The sequence below is a fragment of the Electrophorus electricus genome, unplaced genomic scaffold, assembly GCF_041902795.1.
Source record: "Electrophorus electricus isolate QZ-2024a unplaced genomic scaffold, ASM4190279v1 Scaffold41, whole genome shotgun sequence".
Classification (NCBI taxonomy): domain Eukaryota; kingdom Metazoa; phylum Chordata; class Actinopteri; order Gymnotiformes; family Gymnotidae; genus Electrophorus; species Electrophorus electricus.
In genome coordinates, this window is record NW_027658704.1 from 302,853 (window position 1) to 325,000 (window position 22,148).

General features: G+C 38.9%; 3 protein-coding genes across 8 annotated transcripts in view; 1 reads left to right on the forward strand and 2 right to left on the reverse strand.

Annotated features, from left to right (window-relative positions):
• LOC113577303 (sodium- and chloride-dependent GABA transporter 2-like) overlaps positions 1 to 5,820 on the forward strand; it is a 47,084-nt gene extending 41,264 nt beyond the window's left edge. Inside the window, exons 13-14 of the mRNA XM_027009878.3 lie at positions 4,778 to 4,948; positions 5,423 to 5,820. Of these exons, the coding sequence (XP_026865679.2) occupies positions 4,778 to 4,948; positions 5,423 to 5,554 (303 nt within the window). The 3' untranslated portion in view covers positions 5,555 to 5,820. The remainder of the gene's footprint in view (positions 1 to 4,777; positions 4,949 to 5,422) is intronic.
• A 6,404-nt stretch (positions 5,821 to 12,224) lies between these two features.
• Positions 12,225 to 21,472, reverse strand: ccnp (cyclin P). The gene is made up of 10 exons (XM_035525708.2): positions 21,004 to 21,472; positions 20,768 to 20,902; positions 20,158 to 20,230; positions 19,710 to 19,882; positions 19,527 to 19,625; positions 19,234 to 19,389; positions 18,724 to 18,882; positions 18,310 to 18,488; positions 16,092 to 17,458; positions 12,225 to 12,876 (listed from the first exon to the last, which is right to left on the reverse strand). Exons 1-9 carry the CDS (start codon positions 21,052 to 21,054, stop codon positions 17,281 to 17,283), a joined length of 1,203 nt encoding a protein of 400 aa, XP_035381601.1. The 5' UTR covers positions 21,055 to 21,472; the 3' UTR covers positions 12,225 to 12,876; positions 16,092 to 17,280.
• A 140-nt stretch (positions 21,473 to 21,612) lies between these two features.
• LOC145655952 (RAC-beta serine/threonine-protein kinase) overlaps positions 21,613 to 22,148 on the reverse strand; it is a 24,347-nt gene continuing 23,811 nt past the window's right edge. For all 6 annotated transcript variants that reach the window (XM_081709412.1, XM_081709414.1, XM_081709415.1 and 3 more), the window contains one exon: positions 21,613 to 22,148. This exon is cut by the window's right edge and continues 1,191 nt beyond it. The gene's annotated coding sequence lies outside the window, so the exon portion shown is untranslated.

Genomic DNA, 22,148 nt, shown 5'->3' on the forward strand with positions numbered 1-22,148 from the left:
AGTGGAGTATCCTACAGAGCTCCTATAAAGCATCTCTGTGAAGAGGTAGAACAGGCTGTTCAAAGCATGTCAGTACTGCCATCTAATTTGCTTTTTTACATTTACATATATGGCATTTTTTTACAGTTACATATATACATATACATATATAGCAGTCATATATAGGAAGAAGCTCCTCTTCAGTCTCTCTGTCTTGGTCTTCAGGGAGCAAAAGCGCTTCTCTGACCTCAACAGAGACAAGAGTCGTTTGTTGGGATGGGTGGGGTCCTTCACAATCCTCCTGGCCTTGGTCTGGCACCGCTTGTCGTAGATGGTCTGCAGGTCAGGAAGTTCCGTACGAGTGATGCGCTCAGCTGAACGCACCACCCTTTCGAGTGCTTGTCTGTCCTGCTTGGTGCTGTTTCCAAACCAGACTGTGATGTTCCCCGTGAGGATGCTCTCAATAGTGCAGGTGTAGAAGTTCTGCAGTACCTTGGAGGGCAGTCTGAAGTCTCTTAGGTGTCTGAGGTGGTAAAGACGCTGACAAGCCTTTTTTGTAGCCATCCAAGGAAAATGTCTTGATAAGTCATTTGATTCCTTTTCACCTAAACAATAGAGATCAATATTCATGACCTGGGTATGTGCTAATTAATAAGATTACTTCCCCTTTCAAATGCCTTTTTCCCTGGATAAATGTCTAGACACAGAATGAAAAAAAAAAAAAAAAAAACTTTTTCCTGGGCTTTCTTGGATGGAAGAAAGCCTAGAACCTAGTTAAAATTGCATTTTTTATGTCAGTCATCTTTCCATATTAACATTAGTTTGTCCAGTTGTTTAATATGCTTGTCACAATCCCCTACATTTAAAACTTCTCATTTTCATGCTTCATAGAGCTCCAATTGATTCTGTTTGGCCAACTGCAATTAGTTACCTGGTGATCAATGAAGAAAACTACATTAAAATAATCTACAATAGCAATGATGTTACACCTGCTGACATCTTCAGAGGCCTTGCTTATTTCTAAGGAGTACAGAGCAGTGGAATCGTGGAATCGGTTTGCTGCATCATCTCTGAGTATCTCTATACTGTCAGATATCTCCTGTTTGCTAGCAGTGCTATTGACTGTTGTAGTTATGCCCACTTCATTCTGAGCCAAAAATCATGAAGCATAATCTCCTTTGAAGCAACAGCAGATGGATCTGACATATATGCCAGTCACTGTCTTCTGCCCCAATCTTTATTTTCACTATAGAATTAGACCAATCATTTTGTTAATTTAGGTACTACATATAGGTCTAAGTCTCCTGTTAAAAATTCCCAGTTTAGGTTTCCCCATAAAGGTATTTTCCTTGCTTAATTTGTTACTGTTACCATTTGAGACATGTCTGTTTATCTCACATTTACTATACCTTAAAATGCCTAAAAATTCTTGATATCGTATAATCAAACATTTTATTTATTAATTGAATTTGTTAGAAAGTGTGAAAAGAGTGTTCTAATGCTGGTCTACTTCAGAATGACAGAGATACAACATTGATTAAATTTCAGTAATTAATATTTAGTGATAATACATAATTTCCATATATTTATGGTGGTGCCCCAAATAAGCTTCTCAATTTTGATAGTTGAATTATTAAGGTGCTCATATTGCTACATTTAATTTCAAAGTACACAAGGTACAGATTCTGCTTTGACCATTGTCATCATGTAGAGAGGGGCTGGTCCATTCGTTTTGTAGGAAAGGTTTTAAATCTAATGTGAGCAGCTACTATAGGAAATGCAGCAGTTCACATAACATGTTCACATAACATGTGAACTTCAGACATTTGAAGACCAGCAATGCTGCTGCATTCTGGATCAGTTGTAGAGGTCTGATGGCCCATTGAGGAAAACCCACATGTAGCAAGTTGCAGTAGTCAAGCCTTGAGTTGACAGGAGACTAAATAAGCTTCCAATGAGAGAGAGGGTTGATCTCTTTGGAATTTACAAAAGAGAAACTTCTGCATAGCTGGGTAAGTTGTGAAACATGAGTTGCAAGCTATAATTCATCGTCCAAAGTTATTCCAAGGCTATGTGTGTAACATGGAGCAATCAAAGGTGGACAGAAGAGTGAAGCTTATTACGGGCAAATCCAAAATCAGGGTCATAATCATGATCCAGAGTCAAAGAGCCAACATGAAGAATTCTGATATACATTGCAAACACAAGAAACAAAAATATACAGAAACAAAAAGGGAAATAGGCTACACAACAACAAGACTTACATGAGCAGGGGTATGTACAAACAACTATGACAAGCGAACACAATAAAGGCTAGGCTAACAAATACATGCAGCAAAACCATGACAGGGCTTTGAACAAACAAAGGTTTGGATTCACATTGACCAGCAACACGAACACACAAATGAGAACAAGAGACAAATACAAACGATACAGTAGAAACAAAAACAAGCACTGGAACAGGAACAGAGAAAATGAAGCAATTTCATGACACAGGGAAACCATGGAGACAGATGCTAGAAGGGGCCAATCGTGAAAATGTGCAGCTTCAAAAGGACAAAACCAGGGTGTTCTCAAAGGAAAAAGTGAGATCATCATGAGTATTGGGAGTTCCTAGGATGCACAGAAGCTTGGTCATGCTGGGGTTGAACTTGTTGTGAGCTGTGAACCAATGTCAGCCAAGCATGATGAGTGGAAATGAGTGCTGTCAGTATAGCAGTGGTAGGAGAAGCTGTAATAAATTACCAAGAGATAAAGAGAAGAGGACCTAGCACTGAGCCTTGCAGGACAGAGTACAGAGCCTACATCAATTGGATATGCATACTCTCCATGTTGCTTGATGGGACCAGACCATTTTCACACAGAGCAAGTTACTCCAAGGTTACTCAGAGAACAGAGGGGAGGATGTTGTGGTTTGTGGAAAAATCAGGACAGATGACAATTTGGCAGGTCTGGCAGCATGAAGTTTTTAATGACACTGAGGGCAGTTTCTGTGGAATGTAACAGTTTGAAGCCAGACCGATAAGAATCCTGAAGCTAGTTCTGGGTGAAAAAGAGAGAATTGATTAGAGACTTCTCATTCAAGACATTGAGAGGAAGGAGAGAAATAATTGCAAATGTTAGAGCTGTCGAATGTGGCCTTCTGTAGGATTGCTACCAATCTGGCAATCTTGATTGCAGTAGGCACACATCCAAAGGAGAAAGATTTGTTGATGATGGTAGAGATGAATGGAAGCAGATCTCTCAATTGTCTGGAACAGACTGGAAGGAACGTGAGATAGCTGAATTGGTGAACGTTAGGAATTGAAGGATCTTGTCTGTGAAGAGAGGAGAAAAAGAAGCCAGAGAGTCAGATGTAGGGGTATGAACACTGGTGAAAGTAATGCAAACAGAGGAAGAGGACTGGCAAATTCTTGCAAAACTGTTGCAACTGTGAGAATCTGTCCTGCCCTGAGTATTTTGCATCTACTAAAAATTTGAACATCACTCTTGACTCACAGATGTCAAAACTAAGGTATGTTTATTAAGTAGAGGTCATGCACAAAAATCAGTAATTACGATTCTACTACTGATCAGAGGTACCAAGCCTTATAAAATTGCTATAGTATACTAAATGTAGCAAACAAAATCACCAAAGAAATTAACACAAACTAGATTTGTGGTGGACCAAGTGATTAGTAAAAAATAAAAAAGTGGAAAGAAAAAACTGTTCAAGTAATCTGCAACACTAATCAACTGGACCATCTACTTATCAAACCCACTTACAACCAAAAAGAAACATATTAATCAAACCAAATTTGTGGCAAGAGAACATGACTAAGTATAACCAGAAGACTCAGAAGAGAGGAGGAACTGTTGTGAAACAGCCTGAGGGTCATGATGAAAAGCCAGAGACTTGACACGTGTGGCTTGGCATTTGCCTGACAGCTGCATTGTGATCGAGCACAAGAAAGAAGCTATGGGTACAATGTTTCACAGGGAAACATTTGAGTGATATGTAGAAGGCCAGTGTAGGTTATACAACTGCACTATAATCAATATTTCAGGGCCATGAGGTGGTCCAGTAACTCAACTAGTAGAACATATAGGGTTGTAGCCCTAATAGAACCACTACACATTTGATCATACCTAGGAGCTCTTGTTGGATGGTTGCATGTTAAGCAGATGTATGATTATTGTTACACTGTAATGAACAGCAGTCGTTACTCTATGTTAAACTGCTGCATTAGCATTGTATCTTTGATTGCCTAAAGGCACATCTGCAACACTAATTTTTGTGTTTTTTTTTTTTTTGGGGGGGGGGGGGGGATCCAAGTCACAACATATGACATAGGATTTGCCCATAAATAAATGCTCCCTACAAAGGCATCCTGCCTCACCTAGATAGTATTGCCTAACAACCTTCTGTATTTGAATAACAACCCTCTATTGAAATAGAGGGGTGTAAGAGCAGTTAATGCTACTTTTCCTGTACCCCAGTTTCATTATTTTTGATGCAAGATCACCTTTCTGATGTAACATTTATTTCTGCTTTTGTTACTTTTAGGTATGATTTTGTTACTCTACCCACCTCTGCTCCAGTCCAAATCTTAATAACCAATACAGCCAGTATTCTGCTGTTATTCACACATGTACACAGCACCAGCCAATTATATTGTTATGATTACTCATCTGAATTATTTAAGCTTTACAGATTTAAAAATGTAACCATTTTCAAGTTAGCTAGAGTTTACTTAGCACTGGCTTGCTTTCAATCCTCATCCTATCCTGATCTCTCTTTTTTCCTCCCCATCCCAAGGCATCATTTATCTATTCGCTGGTGGAATACCAACCATTGATATTTAACCGCTGGTACAGGTACCCAGTCTGGGCATACATGCTAGGCTGGCTGCTAGCTCTTTCCTCTATTCTGTTGGTGCCTGGGTGGGCACTGGGTCGTTTATTGGCAATAAGAGGAAGCCTGAAACAGGTGAGTGGGGAAGGATACAGATAGACTCTGTTCATCAAAGTAGTTATAAAGAGATGTCTAAAGCTAAATAAAAATAAATGCTTTGCACTTGAGCACTATGTCTGAAATTCTCTTCATACCACATTTTTTGGACATTGTTGAATATTAGGCCAATTGTTTGATGTGCAAGTCATCAGTCTCTCCTAGTATTGTTTTTTAACCTATGTACCCAAGTTCGGACCTTCCAGTAGTTTAGTCTAGGTGCAGTTAAGACTACACTTAAAGCCACATGTTAAAGACGTCTTTAACATGTCTGTTAAAGACAGTAAAATATTACATTTATAGTATATTAAGTAATATTATGCTAAGAGCTAATTAAAGTATACATCATGCAATTTTAAAATACTAATCTTAAACAGAATAAAAATAAACATTTGTTGTATGATGCAGAAAAGATAGCATCAGTCTCAATGAAAAACAAAAATCTTTTGACAGCGCTGGCTTTACCTGTGCAGTCCTGACAGCAACCTGCCTCTGACCCGGAAGCAGAGAGCTGAAATAAAGGAACTGACTGTGTCTGCAGAGACAGAGGACCTGATAATAATCAGTGATGGAGAGAAACAATGAAATGTGCAAAATTAAACAATTGTATTCTTCTATATGGAGTAAATAACATTTTCTGAGAACCAATGAAGTCTCAATCAATAAATGTTTATTGAAACAACTTTTTCCCATTCCTGACTTAGTGTGCATTTTAAGTCTATTCATTCTGAATTAACTCAAAGCAATGACTGAGGACAAAGCATGCTAGAAGAAAAATAATCCATTATGTCTTAAAATGTGATCTGACCTTATTCTTATTTAATAAACCACATTTTACACTGTCATTATTATTAGAGACAATCAAACATGAATAAATTACCTCTTTAAAAAGATCGTACTTGGTATTTGTCTCCTCCACGCCTATTACGTTAGCGGGTAAGCACGAAGTAAGGCGAGGGGACGGACGCAAGTGCAGAGGGAATTTAATAACAAACAAACAAATGCTAAATCTGCTGGCTGCAGTTATTTTTTTCTGGCCAACAAATGTCACTCTTCTCTGATGTCGGATTTCAATGCTCTAATGCATCAAATCTTTTTTGGCACAATCAGGAAGAAGCTCCTAAAGCTTCAGTTGGGCTTCATCAGCCCATCACTAGCAAGAACCATACATACTGAATGAACCGAAGGACCACACCAAACAGACATGGATCATCAAACCTACAGCCAAGCGAACGAATCAAAATAATTGACAAACTGGAAAACAATACACAGGGTTTAAATAAATGAGACTGATGAATACTAACCAGACATAGGTGAACATAATGAACATCAAAAACCAAAACAATGACTGGAAATGAGGAACAGGCGAAAGCAATGACAGGCGCAGAAAACCAGATGAGGGACAAATAAAACGAAACTAAGGAATGGTATAACAAAAAGGAAGTAAATGAAAACAAAGATGGAACAGGGAAACCATGGAAACATGGATGCCAGGAAGGGGTCATGCTCTCTCAAGAGCCTGTGCTAATCATGGTAGGACAAGGCAGAATAACAGGAATCCTATTGCTACATACACTTACATAGATAATTGTAGTTTTCCATCTGTTTCACAGTATCTAAATGTTAAATTCCATCTCAATTCTCCCCTTTTTATTATTTTATAATAAATTATTAGGTTAAGACACAAGGTGAGGAATCCTCCATTGATATGTCAGGCTTTCCACAACAATTTCATAAATTATGCTATAGAATTATTTCAAAAACCCAGGATTACTCAGGAGAAAATGTTTAATGCACCTTCTCAGGGGGTCAGGTGGTATTTTTGCTCAGACCTCATAGGGTAGTCCTGCGTTTCCTGGAGCTATGATGGGTATGTGGGGAGCATTTCTACCACCTAGATCTGGCCCATGTGGTCATCAGTTCCTGAGGGTTGCTTGGGTGCAGGTCCCCCTTTGGGCTTCTTCAGGCATCTTTTACAATGCAAGGCATGTATCCACATAGCTTGACCCTGCACCTTCACAGCTGTCTGCGTTATCAGGAGGATTGTTGTGGACCTCTCCACCTGGGCTATCTCCAGTGCTTTCTCCTGAAGTCCTTTACCAGGCTTCACGTTATGCAAGGGTGTCTCTCCAATTTCCTCATGCATTGCAGCCACCTGCTTTATCATACTTTACAGAGAAGATGACAAAGTTGCACAATACACAAGCATACTGTACTCATAATAATGTTTAGGGGTTCCACGGGTTGCCAGCCCACAGATGTGGCCTTTATTACATCTAAGCCTGAATAGTTTGTAATCCCAGAGAGTCCAATGTATTCCAAGAAATTCTATATAAAATGTTTAGGAAGAAAATCACAAACAGAAGAAATTCTGCATTTTAAAATGTCCAATGTCCTTACCTTGTCAGTGAAACACTGACCCAGTGTCAGTATAAAGCATACATTTAAGCAAATGTTTTGTATAGGCCAAAGGAGGATGGGCCCCCCTTTGAATCTTGGTTCCTCTCAAGGTTTATTCCTTATGCTCTAGGGATATTTCCTTCTCACCCTTGGCTTGCTCCCTGGGTGTTTGGACTTGGACATTTGTTAAGATGCTTTGTGATGTCTTTTGTAAAAAGCACTATATACGTAAATTTGATTTTTTTGCATTTGAAATCTGTATCTTGAATCCAAATCTACTCTAGGATCTTGTAATCCACTGTAGTTGTAAATGATTAATGTAACTGGTTGGCCACATTGTCATCACAACTAACCCCTGTAGGACCTGGACCTTTAGGACTGTGATTTGAATACCTATGGTATAGTCGTATACACCAGAATACTTCCATTATACTGCTTATGACTGATCAGATACTACAGTTTATTTAACGTTATTGTCAATAAAAGAGGTAACACTATAGTTAGTAAATGTAAGGGCTTGTATACATTTTATTAGATATACCTTGCTAGTACTGGGTTGGACCCACGTTTGCCTTCAGAAATGCCTTAATTCTTTTTTGCATAGATTCAACAATGTGCTGTAAACATTCCTCTGAGATTTTAGTCCATATTGAGAAGACAGTATCACACAGTTGCTGCAGATTTGTTGGCTACACATCCATGATGTGAATCTCCTGTTCCACCACATCCTAAATGTGCTCTATTGGATTGCCAACTAGTGACTGTGGAGCCCATTTGAATACAGTGAACTCACTGACATGTTCAAAAAACAAGTTTGAGATGATTTGAGCTTTGTGACATGGCACATTATCCTGCTGGAAGAAATCACCCTCAGCATCAGAAGATGGGTACACTGTGGTCATAAAGGGATGGACATGGTCAGCAGCAATGCTCAGGTAAGCAGTGGTGTTTAAACTCAATTGGTATTAAGGGACCCAAAGTGTGCCAAGAAAATATCCCCCTACACCATTACAGCACCACCACCACCACCACTTTTGTTACAAGTTTAGAATATTTACGCCATATTCTGACACTACCATCCAAATGTCACAGCAGAAAACAAGACTGATTAGACCAGGCAATGTTTTTCCAATTATCTATTTTCCAATTTTGGTGAGAAAGTAATTAGCACAGAAATATCCATTGCATTGACTATAATTATCATAAACCTTGTCCATTCTGGTGTTTACTGTACAGAGGTAGCTTACACTTTGTTAAAACCATGAAAAATATGTCATTCTGTCAAAAGTTTATTGAACAATATAATACTATTCTTTCCCCAGAGCAATACCATATTATTGATATAAATTGAACTGATGTAAGGGCAGTAAGGACCTATTTGTAATGTTGAACACACACACAAGGAAGAGGATCCAATTGCAAGAGGTTTTAATGATTAAATAATTTGCGGTCAGGTTGTTCCAAGGTCGGTAACACAGGACAGAGTTGGGGGGGGGGGGGTGTCCAGAGGTCAGGTGGGAGAAGAGGTCTAAAAAACAGGCAGAAGTCAGAAACCAGGAACACAATCAAGATTCTAGAATACTCGGTATGCATCATAGAGTAGCAATACTTCGCAACGTGAATGCAGGGGAGGGAAGCTTATAAAGGGGGCAGTAATGAGGAGAATGAGGATCAGGTGTGTGCTAGAACTCTGATGAATCAGATCAGGGGGGTGTGCGAGTAGGTGTGGCAGTGTAGGGCTGAGTGTGGTTTCTGGGGTTCATAACACAATTAAACTATATTTCCTGATTCTTTTTATTCTATAGGAGGATTTGGTCCAAATATGAAAAATTTCACGTTTGCGTAAAAGGACTTGGGTTGTGAATCATGCCAGTAGAACATTTTGGGGTTTTCATTATTTCAATGCTAGTGATCACTTAATAGTTTTACAACAAACTGACAATCCTCTTAGTGCGTTGAGGGGTGATGGGGTTATAGTACCAGATGTCTTTTGGGTATGTGATCATGACGAGCTGTATGTAACATTAGCAGCGGGATTGACAAGTCTTTGTGCAAGGGTGATGTTAGTAGTTCCCTTTTCTATGATTTCTGTCCCTGAAGGTGCATTGAAAGGACACAATAATCATCCTATTCATAAGTGTGCTGCAGTATTAAGTATCTTTGATTATTATGTATATACATAGATGCCGCTGGGGATCCTAGGGGAGTACCAGATGAATTTAAGGCTAGAAATCAGACTGAAGGAGCTGTTAAGTCTTCTTTGTTTTGGTGGGTTACCATTAATAAGAATGTTGACTGGAACAACTATATTTATTATAATCAGCAATTATTTATTAATTACACCCTTTGTCAGCTGTGTCTGAACAATTATAAGCCTCCTCATTAATGGCTTGGCAAAATCATGTGGCTTTGCCTATGCTGTTGGCTGAAAGACGTGGTGTTTGTGTAATGTTTGGTAAATAATATTGTACATTTATTTCAAACAATATGGCACCTGATGGTTCTGTTACAAGAGAATTGCTTAAGTTAGAGTCATTACGCAATGAATTAGCCGAAAACTCTGGTATTAATAACAGTATTACTGGATAGTTTGATTCAATGTTCGGTAAATGGCAACATATCATTTTAAGTGTCTTTTCTAGTGTGGTGATAGGGATGGCCCTACTTAATGGTCTTGTGTGTCAGAGGTCTAGTTGTGAGAGCGGTTGTTAAATCAGTATCATTTCTTGCTTATCAAGGTATAGTGATGCACCAGTATATGATACGCAGATACCCTGCTGTAATGGTGAGCAGTAAAGAGGCAGATGCATGTGCGGAGAAGAGCGAGATTTGTTAGGGGCAAATCTAAATTCAGAGTCTTCAGAGCAGTCCAGGATCATTTTACCAACAGAGTCATAGAAAACATGATAAACAAAACAAGGGCTATGATAAACGAAGGCTAGGAAACACAAACCAAAAGCATATGAAGGAAAACAGGGGAAGCAGGCTATAACAAAGACGCTAAGAAGAACTCAGACTAAGAAACGCAAAGGCTTTCAAAAACATACATACATTCAATGAACAACTAGTACACAGGGAACCAGACAGGGTTTAAATGTATGAACTAATTAACTCTAAACCAGACACAGGTGAAAGTAATAACAGACGTGGAAAAACAGGCAAGCGGACAGAGAAGACAAAACCAAGGAACAACTAGGATGTAAAGTAAAACAGAGACATGACAGGGAAACCATGGAAACAGGGACGCCAGGAGGGTGGCCATTCGTGACACCTGCTATGTCACACCTGCATCTGAATATCCATTTCGGGTTGTCAGAGGTCTTGATACCCTTGATGATTTTTTGTAATTTTGACCCACTTTGTGCTCTGAATTAAGCTTTTCTATTTGGAAATGTAATATTATCCTTTGTTTTTATTTTTAGTTATGATGGTTTCACTTTTTCACTTGATATGGTTCATAAGTTTGCCTTGTTCCAGATTGCATATGACAGACTGCTGATTTTCAGATTTGATGAAGGGGACTGGATGGGCACATGTTATTAGTTGTTGGTGAATGGACAGGATGGGAGAGTGCAAATTGGTGGGCAATTGGTATGGAAGATTTAGCCCCCGGGCTGACATCGCCTGATGAGTGAGTGATAAAAAGAATATTAACAGGGACAAGAAGCCTAACAGTGCATTAGACAGATTATTAACATAAAACATAATGAAGTATAGAGATTCTTTGTCCTTTCAGAATGATTTGTGTACAGGGCAGAGGCCTCTATAGAGGCCTCTGCAGGCTTCAGCAAAGGATCCTGGGTAGGCTTTGGTGGACCTCAGAGTAAGATATATGACCTCTCCACCAGGCTCAGGACCATATAGAAAAACAATCTTCGTTAGCACAAGGTTAAGAGAAGTCTTTTCTTGGAATGTAGTGGTAATGGGTTCCAACTGGTGTGTGTGTTGAATATCAGTTTGCATATGTTGACTAATGGATGGTTTGGATGTAATAGTGGCGAATGCAAACACTAGTATGTAAAAAGGTGGGGTGAATACATAATCACTTCTGACCAAAGTATAAAAATATGGGTTCTTTGTTTGATTGTTAGACATTCTCCGGAGGGTTCCTCAATAATGCATGTTAACGTTAACCTGAAATAAAGGAGAGGACCAGCTATTCTCTTTAACTAATTCTGAAGTCTGCATCTTCATTTTATATTTGAATGTTTAACTTTAAAACTAGCCCACTGGGAGATTTAGGAATGATACACCTGAACCTAAAACTCAACACTAACCATTCTCATAATCCTAAACACTTTGCTCCAAACTAAACCTACCCCTAACCATGCTTTAGTACAACTAGCTATCCTTAAAGGAACAAAATCTATAAAATAAATATATGCTATGTCTACAATATTACAAATAGTAAACCTTTATATCAAACAAAAATTTGCTATAGGAGTCGTCATCTGATAGGTGTGGACAAATTAGGCATTATTTTTCTTAAAACAAATGCGTTTATGTACTTGTCATTGTGTGTTGATCCTAGCTGCTAATAGAGACTACTTCATAAGAATAAAGTTAGCTTAAAATGCCAAATACGTTCTGGATAGTGTTGATATATCTGGATAGTGTTGATATATGGTTGTGACACAGGAGATATTTACATTAAGATTTAAAATATGAAAAAACTATAAAACATTCCAGTTCCTGTGTCATACAGATGTATTCTGCAAAGGTGAAATGTGGCAAGGGGTCCTTCAGATTGATAGCTGCCCTTGATATTGCCTAGTTGTATTACAATGAATGTTGACACAGAATAGAACAGAATAGAATATATTTATTGTCATTGCACAAGCACAAAGTGATTAAGTTTGCAGCTTCCTTAATAGAATGCTATGAAAAGTAATAAATAGTAATGCAATTAGAAATACATTTGAGTAAATGTACACGTATAGCAGTCAACCATGTAAGGATGTAGAAATGCCAACTGTGGTTCAGTGGTAGGGGCAGACTGGTGTCCTCAGTGCCCTCAGGAAAATCAACCAATGCTGTATTTTCTTGACCAGTGCAGTTGTGATAGTGGACCATGTGAGATCTTCTAAGGTGTGAACGCCTATGAATCTGAAGCTGTCCACTCTCTCCACTCTGTCACTATTGATGGAGACTGTAACGTACTCATCATTCCATGACTGCTTCAGGAGCTCCTTGGTCTTTGCGTTATTGAGTGACAGGTTGTTCTCTGAACACCAGCTCACCAGTTTCTGCACCTCCACTCTGTAAGCTGATTCATTGCCGTAAAAGACCATCAATTCAAAATCAAAAAATGAAAATGTATTTATATAGTGCTTTTTACAACAGATGCTGTCACAAAGCAGCTTTACAAATACCCAAGTCCAAGCCCCCAGTATGCAAACCAAGGGTGATGGTAGAAAGGAAAACTACCTAGAGCATGAAGAAGAAACCTTGAGAGGAACCAAGACTCAAAAGGTGGGCCATCCTCCTCTGGCTGACAACAGTCACCACTATAATAACAAATTTAAGAGAAAAATAAATTTAAAATGAAAAATTAAGCAATTTCTAGAAGTCCTAGTCTTGTCCCTATGATATGCATGTGTCCGAAACCCATCCCGCAAGAGAACATCCATTAAGGGCAATGAAGAAGTAGTTGGCTGGGGTGGAGGTGTGGTGGGCTACAGGACATCAGGGGGTAGTGGGAGTAGCCATGGCAGCTGAGACAGTAACATCATGACATCATGCAAGAGAACTCTTGTTCTGTGTATTCATTTTTTTTATGTCTATTGATTTATTGATTGGTACAAAATGTACATAATGCACATATTTTTATTTTAAGTGTTACCATGTTTGTTGCTATGCAACAAAAAAGAGAAAAGCTCCTTTTAATGCTGAGGGTGATTAAAAATTTCATAGGACATTCTGTATAAAGTTAGCATCTAGCTGAAAGGTGAACAAGGTGAAAATTGTGATGGTAATTTTACCAGTTCCTGGTCGCATCATGTTTGATTCTTCTCAAATCTTTGCTAGTTGATTTGAGACCCTGTTGACTATTTGCAACAAAATGTTTGATGGATCTGTGATCATGCCCCAATAGCTTAGCAATGTACTGCATCCCTCTGAAAAACCTTACAATTTTTGGCTTTTCAGTGTCAGTTAAACCTGTTTTTTTTGGCCCATTTTGCCTGAGGAAAAGAAGCTGCCTAATACTTATGCATACCTTGATATAGGGTGTTGATCTCCTTAGAACAAACCCTCCCTCAATACACAAATACACATCAACCTGACAGGCTTAAATCCATAAAGCATTCAAGTTTATGCAGCTTGGAGTTGGAAAATATGCATAAAAATGATGATATAGTCAAAATACTCTCTTGCCAAGTAACCGTGCACACAGTGTAATTATAATCTTTTTATCCCCCCCCGCCCAACTCCTCTTTATTTGTTTTAATCATGATTATTTCACCACTAATCTTTTTTAGTTAATTTTGTTTTGATAAGTTGATAATTATTAACATATTCCTCAATTATCTTTGTCCTTTTTTCTTTGATTACTCAATAAATGTATCTTTAGCTGCAGCACAGCTTGCTTTGTCTCCCAGCTCAGTCTCATAAGCATCGGGGAGATACCCTTACATAAGAAGGGCTGTAGAAGAGTACACAACCCAAGTATGATTGAAAAAACTTTTTAAAAAAATTAAAAAAAAAACACAAAAATGTCTGTCACCTTCCATATTGTTCAAGGAAGTTTCTTGAAAAGGATTTTCATGAGGAGGATTCTTCCCTTTTCAAATACCTACATTACTTGCCTTGCTAATACACAGTTTCACCCGTTAAGACTTTACCATTAATTGTGTTGAAACACACTGTGGTAAGCTACAAGTCTGGCTAGCTAGCTGGATAACATTTTAATGAATGCAATCTATTGTTAACAATAGAACTGTTAGAAGGCACTATGCCTAGAAGTTGCCTAGCTGCAAGTTATCTTTATCTATAAAGTTTTTGAACCTCTGTCCAATTTTCCAACTTGCAGCTAGTAATATGCATCATGATTCTAGGCATAGCGTCTACTCACAGTTGCTGCTGTTAGCTAGTTCACAATAGGTTGCATTCATTAAAATGTTAAGCATGTTAATATGTTTAATATTAAATTGGCAGACCTAAATTAAGTAAATTAGTTGTTTTTTTGTATTTTAATATTAAAATGATGTTTATGAAAATACTTTTTTCTCTTCATTTGATGCCATGATAAAATACAATTTCAGACTGTTAAAAATGTATGAAACTGTTCATGTTTCCCTAGTGGATGTTCAACTGAAAACTACTCCTGACAACTCATTCTAATTAAAATGGATAGATTACTGAAATATTAAATGAATAGTATTTTATATATTTATTTATTATATAATATTTTTGATATAACAATACTTTTGCAAAATTTCCCTGCAAAACGGGGAAATCTGCTTTATCTAATGAATTGTATCTGTTTTAACACTGACAAACCAGAAGGAAACGTGCATTTTGATAATTAATCTAACAATGGGCTCAAAATACATTAAAAATAGTATACATGGACCTCAATATATTGATGCTATTTTAACCTATGACAGTTTGATTAGTTTGAATTAATATTCTCCTAAACATTATACTATACCCCAATAAAATCATACTGCTTTTACATTTGATGCATGAATCCATTTTAAAGAAACCAATTCTGTAACTCAGTAACTAAGTAAAAATGTAAATAGAGTAGGCCTACTTTTATTTGAGTAATATTGTACCAGGGGTATCTCTACGCTCACTCAATTACTGGGTCTATATTTTTAATCCACCATTAACCAGTGGTGTTTATTAATGATGTTTATTTCACAGTTCCAAAATGCACCCAAGACTGTGCTGATATAGGTGAAACATGCTATAATATACAGATGCAGACCCACACACTTTACATTTTACATAGCTTAGAGAAAAATACAGGTTTATCAATGAGGAACTAATTGCGTAAGGGATCCTGCTTCTTATGTGATTGCAACCCAGTGGCACTGCAGACTTGATTTAAGCATTTATGTTAACATCACAAATTCAGATTTACAAATCGGAGTGCAGAGTGTGTCACATACCAGCACACAGACAGCACACATAACATGGCACCAGGTTCACAAAGAGAGGCAGGTAAGAATGTTAGTTGAAGGGGGCACCAGTCAGACCATGTATAAGGGAACCATGCAATAGCAGTGTAATCCACTAATCATAACAGTGTTAATGAATAACATTATATAGTAAAAGGTGAAGGAACAGACCAATAAACAAATGCCAAAAACTAAACAAGTAATACAGAAATGGAGTGAACATTTGACAGTCCATTTGACAGAGCAGCAATTATGTGCTGAATAATGGAATCCTTTGTAGTTATTGGGAACTATTTATGTTGATTTATTTTCTTGCAGACCACACACACATATTAGTACTGAAGAGATTTTATTGGAGCGCTAGACCATTCTCATTACAGCAGTGGTAGTGACTTACTAACTGATGTGCCTTATAGGCACATCAGTATGACTGATATCTTAATGTGTGTCAGTGGCCAAAAACTGACCAAGAAATAAACCGCTTCTCTCTGTTTCGCAAATGGCATTTTATGTCGGTGTGACCAATTCACATTTCGTACGTCATTACCTAAAGAATCGGCGTGTAACATTTTAACTCTACTTCATACCATACTGACCGTGTCTCATCTGAGAAAGGACCCTCCCTATCGTCTTTCCCATAACTAATCGACATTGCCAGTTGCTGATAACCACGCAGTATTCCTTGTAATCCCGATCCAAAAAAAGGTGACGCAAGGCACTTAATGCATGTCCAATCCTGTGGCCAGACACGTGTAGAGGGAACAAGACTGCAGCGAGTCCTCCAACGGCGTGCTGTCACGATGCGAATCAGAAGGCGACAGAAGAGGACGGACAAACCCAATATTCAGAAATATAGAAAGAACCTGCTTATTTAAATAATCCTATTTGATGCGTGTGTTAAATATTTTTGCCATTATCTAGCAGGCGCGACGGTTGGACGTTTCAATAAGTGAAGCAATTACACAATGACTAAAATTTAAAATTAAATTGGTACATAAAGAACCGCAGCGGTCGGCAAATTAAATCGAAGAGTTAGTTTATGTTTTTGCTACTTCGAATTAATGAACCATTAGATATGGCAATATAAATATGACTATTGTGTTTCAAACGCACCTCAAATGTTTACCAGGTCTTGACACGGCTGATCTAGAACTCCACCACATGGTACTTTTGTGGCAAAGTGATGCACCCAACGCGGTCTGCCAATGAACCGCGAGGGTGTGCTTGGATATGTGAACAGACACGTACACAAAAGCAGTGAGAAGTTTTGTGCGATCGCATCCTGACTCGTGAAAGGCGAGTCCTATAAATATAACAGGCTTCCTACTCAAGAGCTGCATTTCAAATTTACGCAGGATCTTCTAAAAACGTCAGACATCCTTTTGTAGCAAATTTATTTTCCACAAATAAAACATTTAGAAAATATCCTGGCAATATACAAACCAAACAGCCTCAGTAACCTTCGCGGTGCTGTAACTCAAGGCCCCGTTTTTCATATTTTTCCACTTTGTATCATAAACAAAGAATACTAAAAAGGCTATATAATTTAATCCCATCCTCCTTTTCCTCAGTTTTGACTGGGTGATCTAAAAGAGCAATGAAATTCAGTACAAAACGTCCTAGCGGGCCAAGTGCTCATTTTCATAGGAGCAGGATAATTTACAGGTTAACATCTACTCCACAGGTGGTTGGTGGCAAAATCTATTCCAGCTACACCAATCTGTTTAACTCCCACCCAGCCATTTGTGTTTCCAGGTTAGTAGCAGAAGCACTGTTCTAGGTTTCTCAGCTTTGAAGGCAGGGCAGACCCAGAAGACACGGGGCATTCGTCAGTGCAGGGTGCATGCTGACATGAAGGGTTTCCACACTGGAGAATTTGATGTAGGTGGCCCGGGTCTCTCGAGTGTGTGCCTTCGCTGCAGCAATTGCCATGATCTGCATTATGTTGAAAAGAGTAGCCTCACTGCAGAACACAAGGACACACATTTAGATAAAAGTTGGTGACAAAGCTTGTTGTGGGCCATGTAGACTAGACATGCAATACAGACTTCAGAATGGAATTCTATTGCTGCATCATTCTGTTGTGCAATTCTGTTGCTGCATCATTCAGACTAGACACCAAGTTGCTGGATGTATAGAAAACTAACTAATCCAAACAGATCAATAACAACCAATTTTTTGTCTTATTGCTTATTCTTTACCCCACCACTGAAGTTCAAACACTCAAAGTCAGAGGTTAATGGCCATCGTGGTTACACTGAAATCTTCATTTCTACAACAAGTTACCATGAAACATCTTATGTCTTGGCCTTTTGACCAACATCTTCCTTCAAATTTCAGCCATCTTCACATTTATGGACACCAACATTGAGACCCAAGATACCAGTAATCAGCATGCATGCATGCATGCATGCATGCAACTCATCTGAGAGAACTGAGCACTCTATACAGTGGATACTATAAGAAGATTGAGCACTCAATGTTCAAACAAAAGGAACGAACAACCTGAGCACTACAGTCAAGCGCGCAAAAAAAAAAAAAAAAGGTTGAGCCAATGGTGGTCTGTACACTGAAAGTGATCAAGCCACCCAATTTAACAAGTTATTTTTATACCATAGGATTGCACATCAAGGACATGCAAAACTGATACAAGACCAGGACAAATGCTACATGTACATCATTTTAGGTTCACAACAAGGCTTGAAGATGATCCGACAACCTCAGCAACAGTTGAAGTGAATATCAGTGCTATCTGCTTTCAGCTGCTTGCAACAGTATGTGTTCACACAAAGCATTGAAGTGTGAGGCACCAACCTGCCCAAATGGATGTTGGATGCAATACACCAGGCAGTTTCACCCTCAGGTGTGGGTGCTTCCTGAAGGAGTTGGCGAGCTAGATGGAGCGCAGCCCCAGCCAAATGTGTGGGGAGGTATTGTATACACTGACCCTCCAGAAGAGACAACTCCAGCAGGTACCGAGCCATGCAGATCACCTGGACACGTGGATTTTGGGTCAGATACCACAAGTGAACCATTTGACTATGTGCTTAGTACAACATTGATCAGAGGCACTTTGTAGTTACAACTAGTGAGCAAATTGAGGTGATCCTATCCAAATTTAGTTAAATATTGGAGATGGGGGGGGGGGGGGGGGAGAAATCAATTAAAAGCACAGTTTTTAGCAGGCACAAACAGGGTATCCTAACAGGGCTGTTTGGCCAAGAATACCTTATCACTGCAGCGTGCAATGTAGGCTGAGAGGAGCAGGAAGTGAATTGGAGGACAGTGGGAGAGTTCAAACTGCAACCCACTCAAAACTCTCCGCTCCATCCGCAACAGCTGTTTTTTTGTGTAGGTATTGGCCATCAGGTAACAGAGTTCTGACACCTGACAAACACAAACTCAAAACATGCAATCTCATGGACTTGCAAAACACCTGAATTTGCCAAATGCTTTTCCATAAATTCTAGGTGAATTAATCACCACTTGGAATGGTAACCAAGACTCCAGAGTACACTTTTAGAAAGGAGAAGCACATCTAGTTGACTAAACTAAAGATAGTGAGCTGAATCCCACCTTCTACCACATGGTTCCACAATAAAATTGCAAGGAAACCAGACAGACATGTTTTTGGAGTGATTTAAACCATTTTATATGACTAATTTAGTTACAATGTACTTCACTACTTCTCACTGTTTTCCCTTTGGAACATGGGCTTTCAAAGAGCTCCTCTGGTACCTCTGGAAGCAGGCACTCCTCTTTTTTGGCAGCCAGGAAAAGGCAGACTACACCCAGCAACTGCAAGCTTGAAATGGAGACCTTAATCTGCTGTAGTGCGCGGTTCAACAGATGTACCGCCAAATACAAAGTTTCCTCTGAGAAGCTGAACACTTCCTAATCAAGATAAAAGCAGGTAGCTATGGATTCTTCTTTATGCATTGAAGGAACATTTTTAGGCTGATGAGCAAAATATGCCCACCAAAGACTAGCAGACATTCACATTAAGAAAAGAAGAAAACTGTAGCCCTCACATGAACCTGAATCAGCCAGTCCACCAAGATGGCACGTGTGGTGTCTGTGAAAGGCCTGGGTAGTTCAGCATTCGGAAGAGTACTGTTTAATTGACTTCTCTGACAAAGATAGAAAGTTTCCATTTTATCAAATTTCATTTGTATCCTTTATGCTGAAGGCTATAAAGATCAGTTTACTGTTACCATCATGTCGGAAAAGACATCCCAAGCATAAGTTCGGTCATACAGAAGTCCAAGCTTGTCCATTGCCACTTCAATCTCTCTTTGCAAGAGACCAGGTACAAGCTGCCTCAATGTGGGTAATGCCTGCACTCTGTGCAGATGATTTAGCAGAGCCTCCTCCTCGTAGCCATCAACTACATGTTAACACACCAAACAAATTTGAAGTGTCATGTCTGCACCCATGGGTTGTGTGTATGGAGCAACGATATAATTAAAGTAGTCACAGTTTAATATAACTACTGTAACAAACATACTATACAAACTTTCAAATGAACTGAATAAAGATCACTAAATAGGAGCTATTGTATAAACTTGTTGCATATTTAAATGGAAGTCATGGGACAGTAGAACTGATCAAGTTGAAGGAATAATGTGGAGTTGCACATGTCAGAACGGGACTGTTTTTCACCTGAAGCTGATTTATTCTTCTCAGCATAATCCATGATGATCCCATCTTCTGCAGATAATGGCAGCCTCTCGATCTGCTCAGAAATGGGTTACATTGGAAACAACTAGAGATCTTACTTAAGCCATTCTCTTACATTGGACCACAGGTGTAAATTGAGTGCAATATTGGGGTTACACAACTGACTAATTTTGGTCTACTTGCGACTTTGATAAGGGAGGTTAATACAGTAAGATACAGAAAGTGAGTGAGAGAAACAACCATTTTTAAGCCATATGAAATTCAAGTCTCCATTTCTACCTCTGGCACAAGGAGGTTAGCTAACGAAAAATTTTAAAAAAGTAATGGATGGGTAGGTCAGCCAATAGAAGATATTAAGGAATGGGTTGGTAGATACTTTACTGTTGGTGCTCCCACTCCATAGAACGCCTTACTTTCCTGCATCTTTCTACATGAGGCCCAGCTCTCATCTCAGAACACTTCCATCATCTATAAACTGTTTTGATTGGGTTCTTACGTTTCTTGAAGTTATAAAGCGACCTGGGTAAGGTGAAAGCCATAAACGTGACGATTACTATTATAAAGAAGGCTATTGTTGAAAAACAGAGCATACCCATTGCCGTTCATCCTTATTTTCTGCCTTGTACTGTTGCCAGGATCTCAATCCCGCTACCTCGTTACACGCGCGCCGTGCCTTCACAGCGCACGCATTGGCCCACGTCCGCAAAGGTACTCTATTTTCTTCAGTCTGCATAAAATGTTCTTGTCAATAATGGGAGAACTAGTTTTGCTTTGCATGGAAAGGTTTTTCAATTCCTAGACGATTCCTTTCATAAGATTCAAGTTTACCTTGCAGGGGTCCAGCAGCGGCCTGGAATCGCAGAATCCAGTTCGAGCCATGATTCGAACCGGACACGACTTCAGGAAACTGCAGCTACCTGTATATGCTAACGTAACAAGTCTATTTGAAAATTCTATGTCGGCGAAGTCAACTAATTATGGCCGGTGGCTGACTTATTAAGAATTAATAGTGGGTGTGGTCCTACTTAACCTCAATCATGCACAAATGTCAAAACTGTCTATGCAGCTACCATATGTAAAAGCTTTGTACTGTACGGAAATTTGCATTTAATACGTTCAGGATAAATTCAAGACTAACGCAGGGAATTTTAGATAAAAGCTTTACTTCCATGGGCAGCCTAATATCAAACATATGCCACGCCCTGTAGCCATACTAATTCCGCAAGACTGCAGCAGTATAGCGTCCCCATTCCTGCACCTTCCCTTATCATTTTAACAAATCTTTATTAGGCCTATGCATTACACTGTGTTGACATATTTACGATTGTTCGTTACATTCAAAACAGGATAAGACTCAAGAAGCCGCAAAAATAGTCTAAATCAATTCTCCAGTGATGTGCCGTTTGTTATGCAACTTGTATTTTTACATTGATTGGATAATAGCAATCCGGTAATTTTATTGGTGAATACAATTTACCTGGAAAATACAAACTGTGCTTAAAAACGTGGTTTGCTGCTCAAAATAATTTGATGCACTTTACAGATACAGCCAATGCTGAGGTTGACGGCCACGATACTTTAACTACGGTAGGAAGGCATGGCTCCTCCATGTGGTTATTTCATAAAGAGAAAGAAAACAGGCCCGTGGTAGAACCCGGTCATTGATTGGGTGGGGTGTTTGTTGTTGCTTTAAATAAAGTATTTCCTACTGTTTACTTGAGTTGTCAACATTTTATGAGAAAGTTGGTAATCACATGTCTCTGCAGTGAACTATCCTTGCTCTACATCTCACAATGCTTTTTCAACAAGCCCCCACCTGCACACACGAGGGCAGAAAAGGATATTTTTCTGCCCCTTTGTCACACAATGTGAGCACACACAAAAAAAACGTATAAATCTTATGGCATGGGTTCTTCCACTACAAAGCAGTGTGAGAGGATGGCAGGTGAACAGTTGAAGTGGCCTTAAATCAC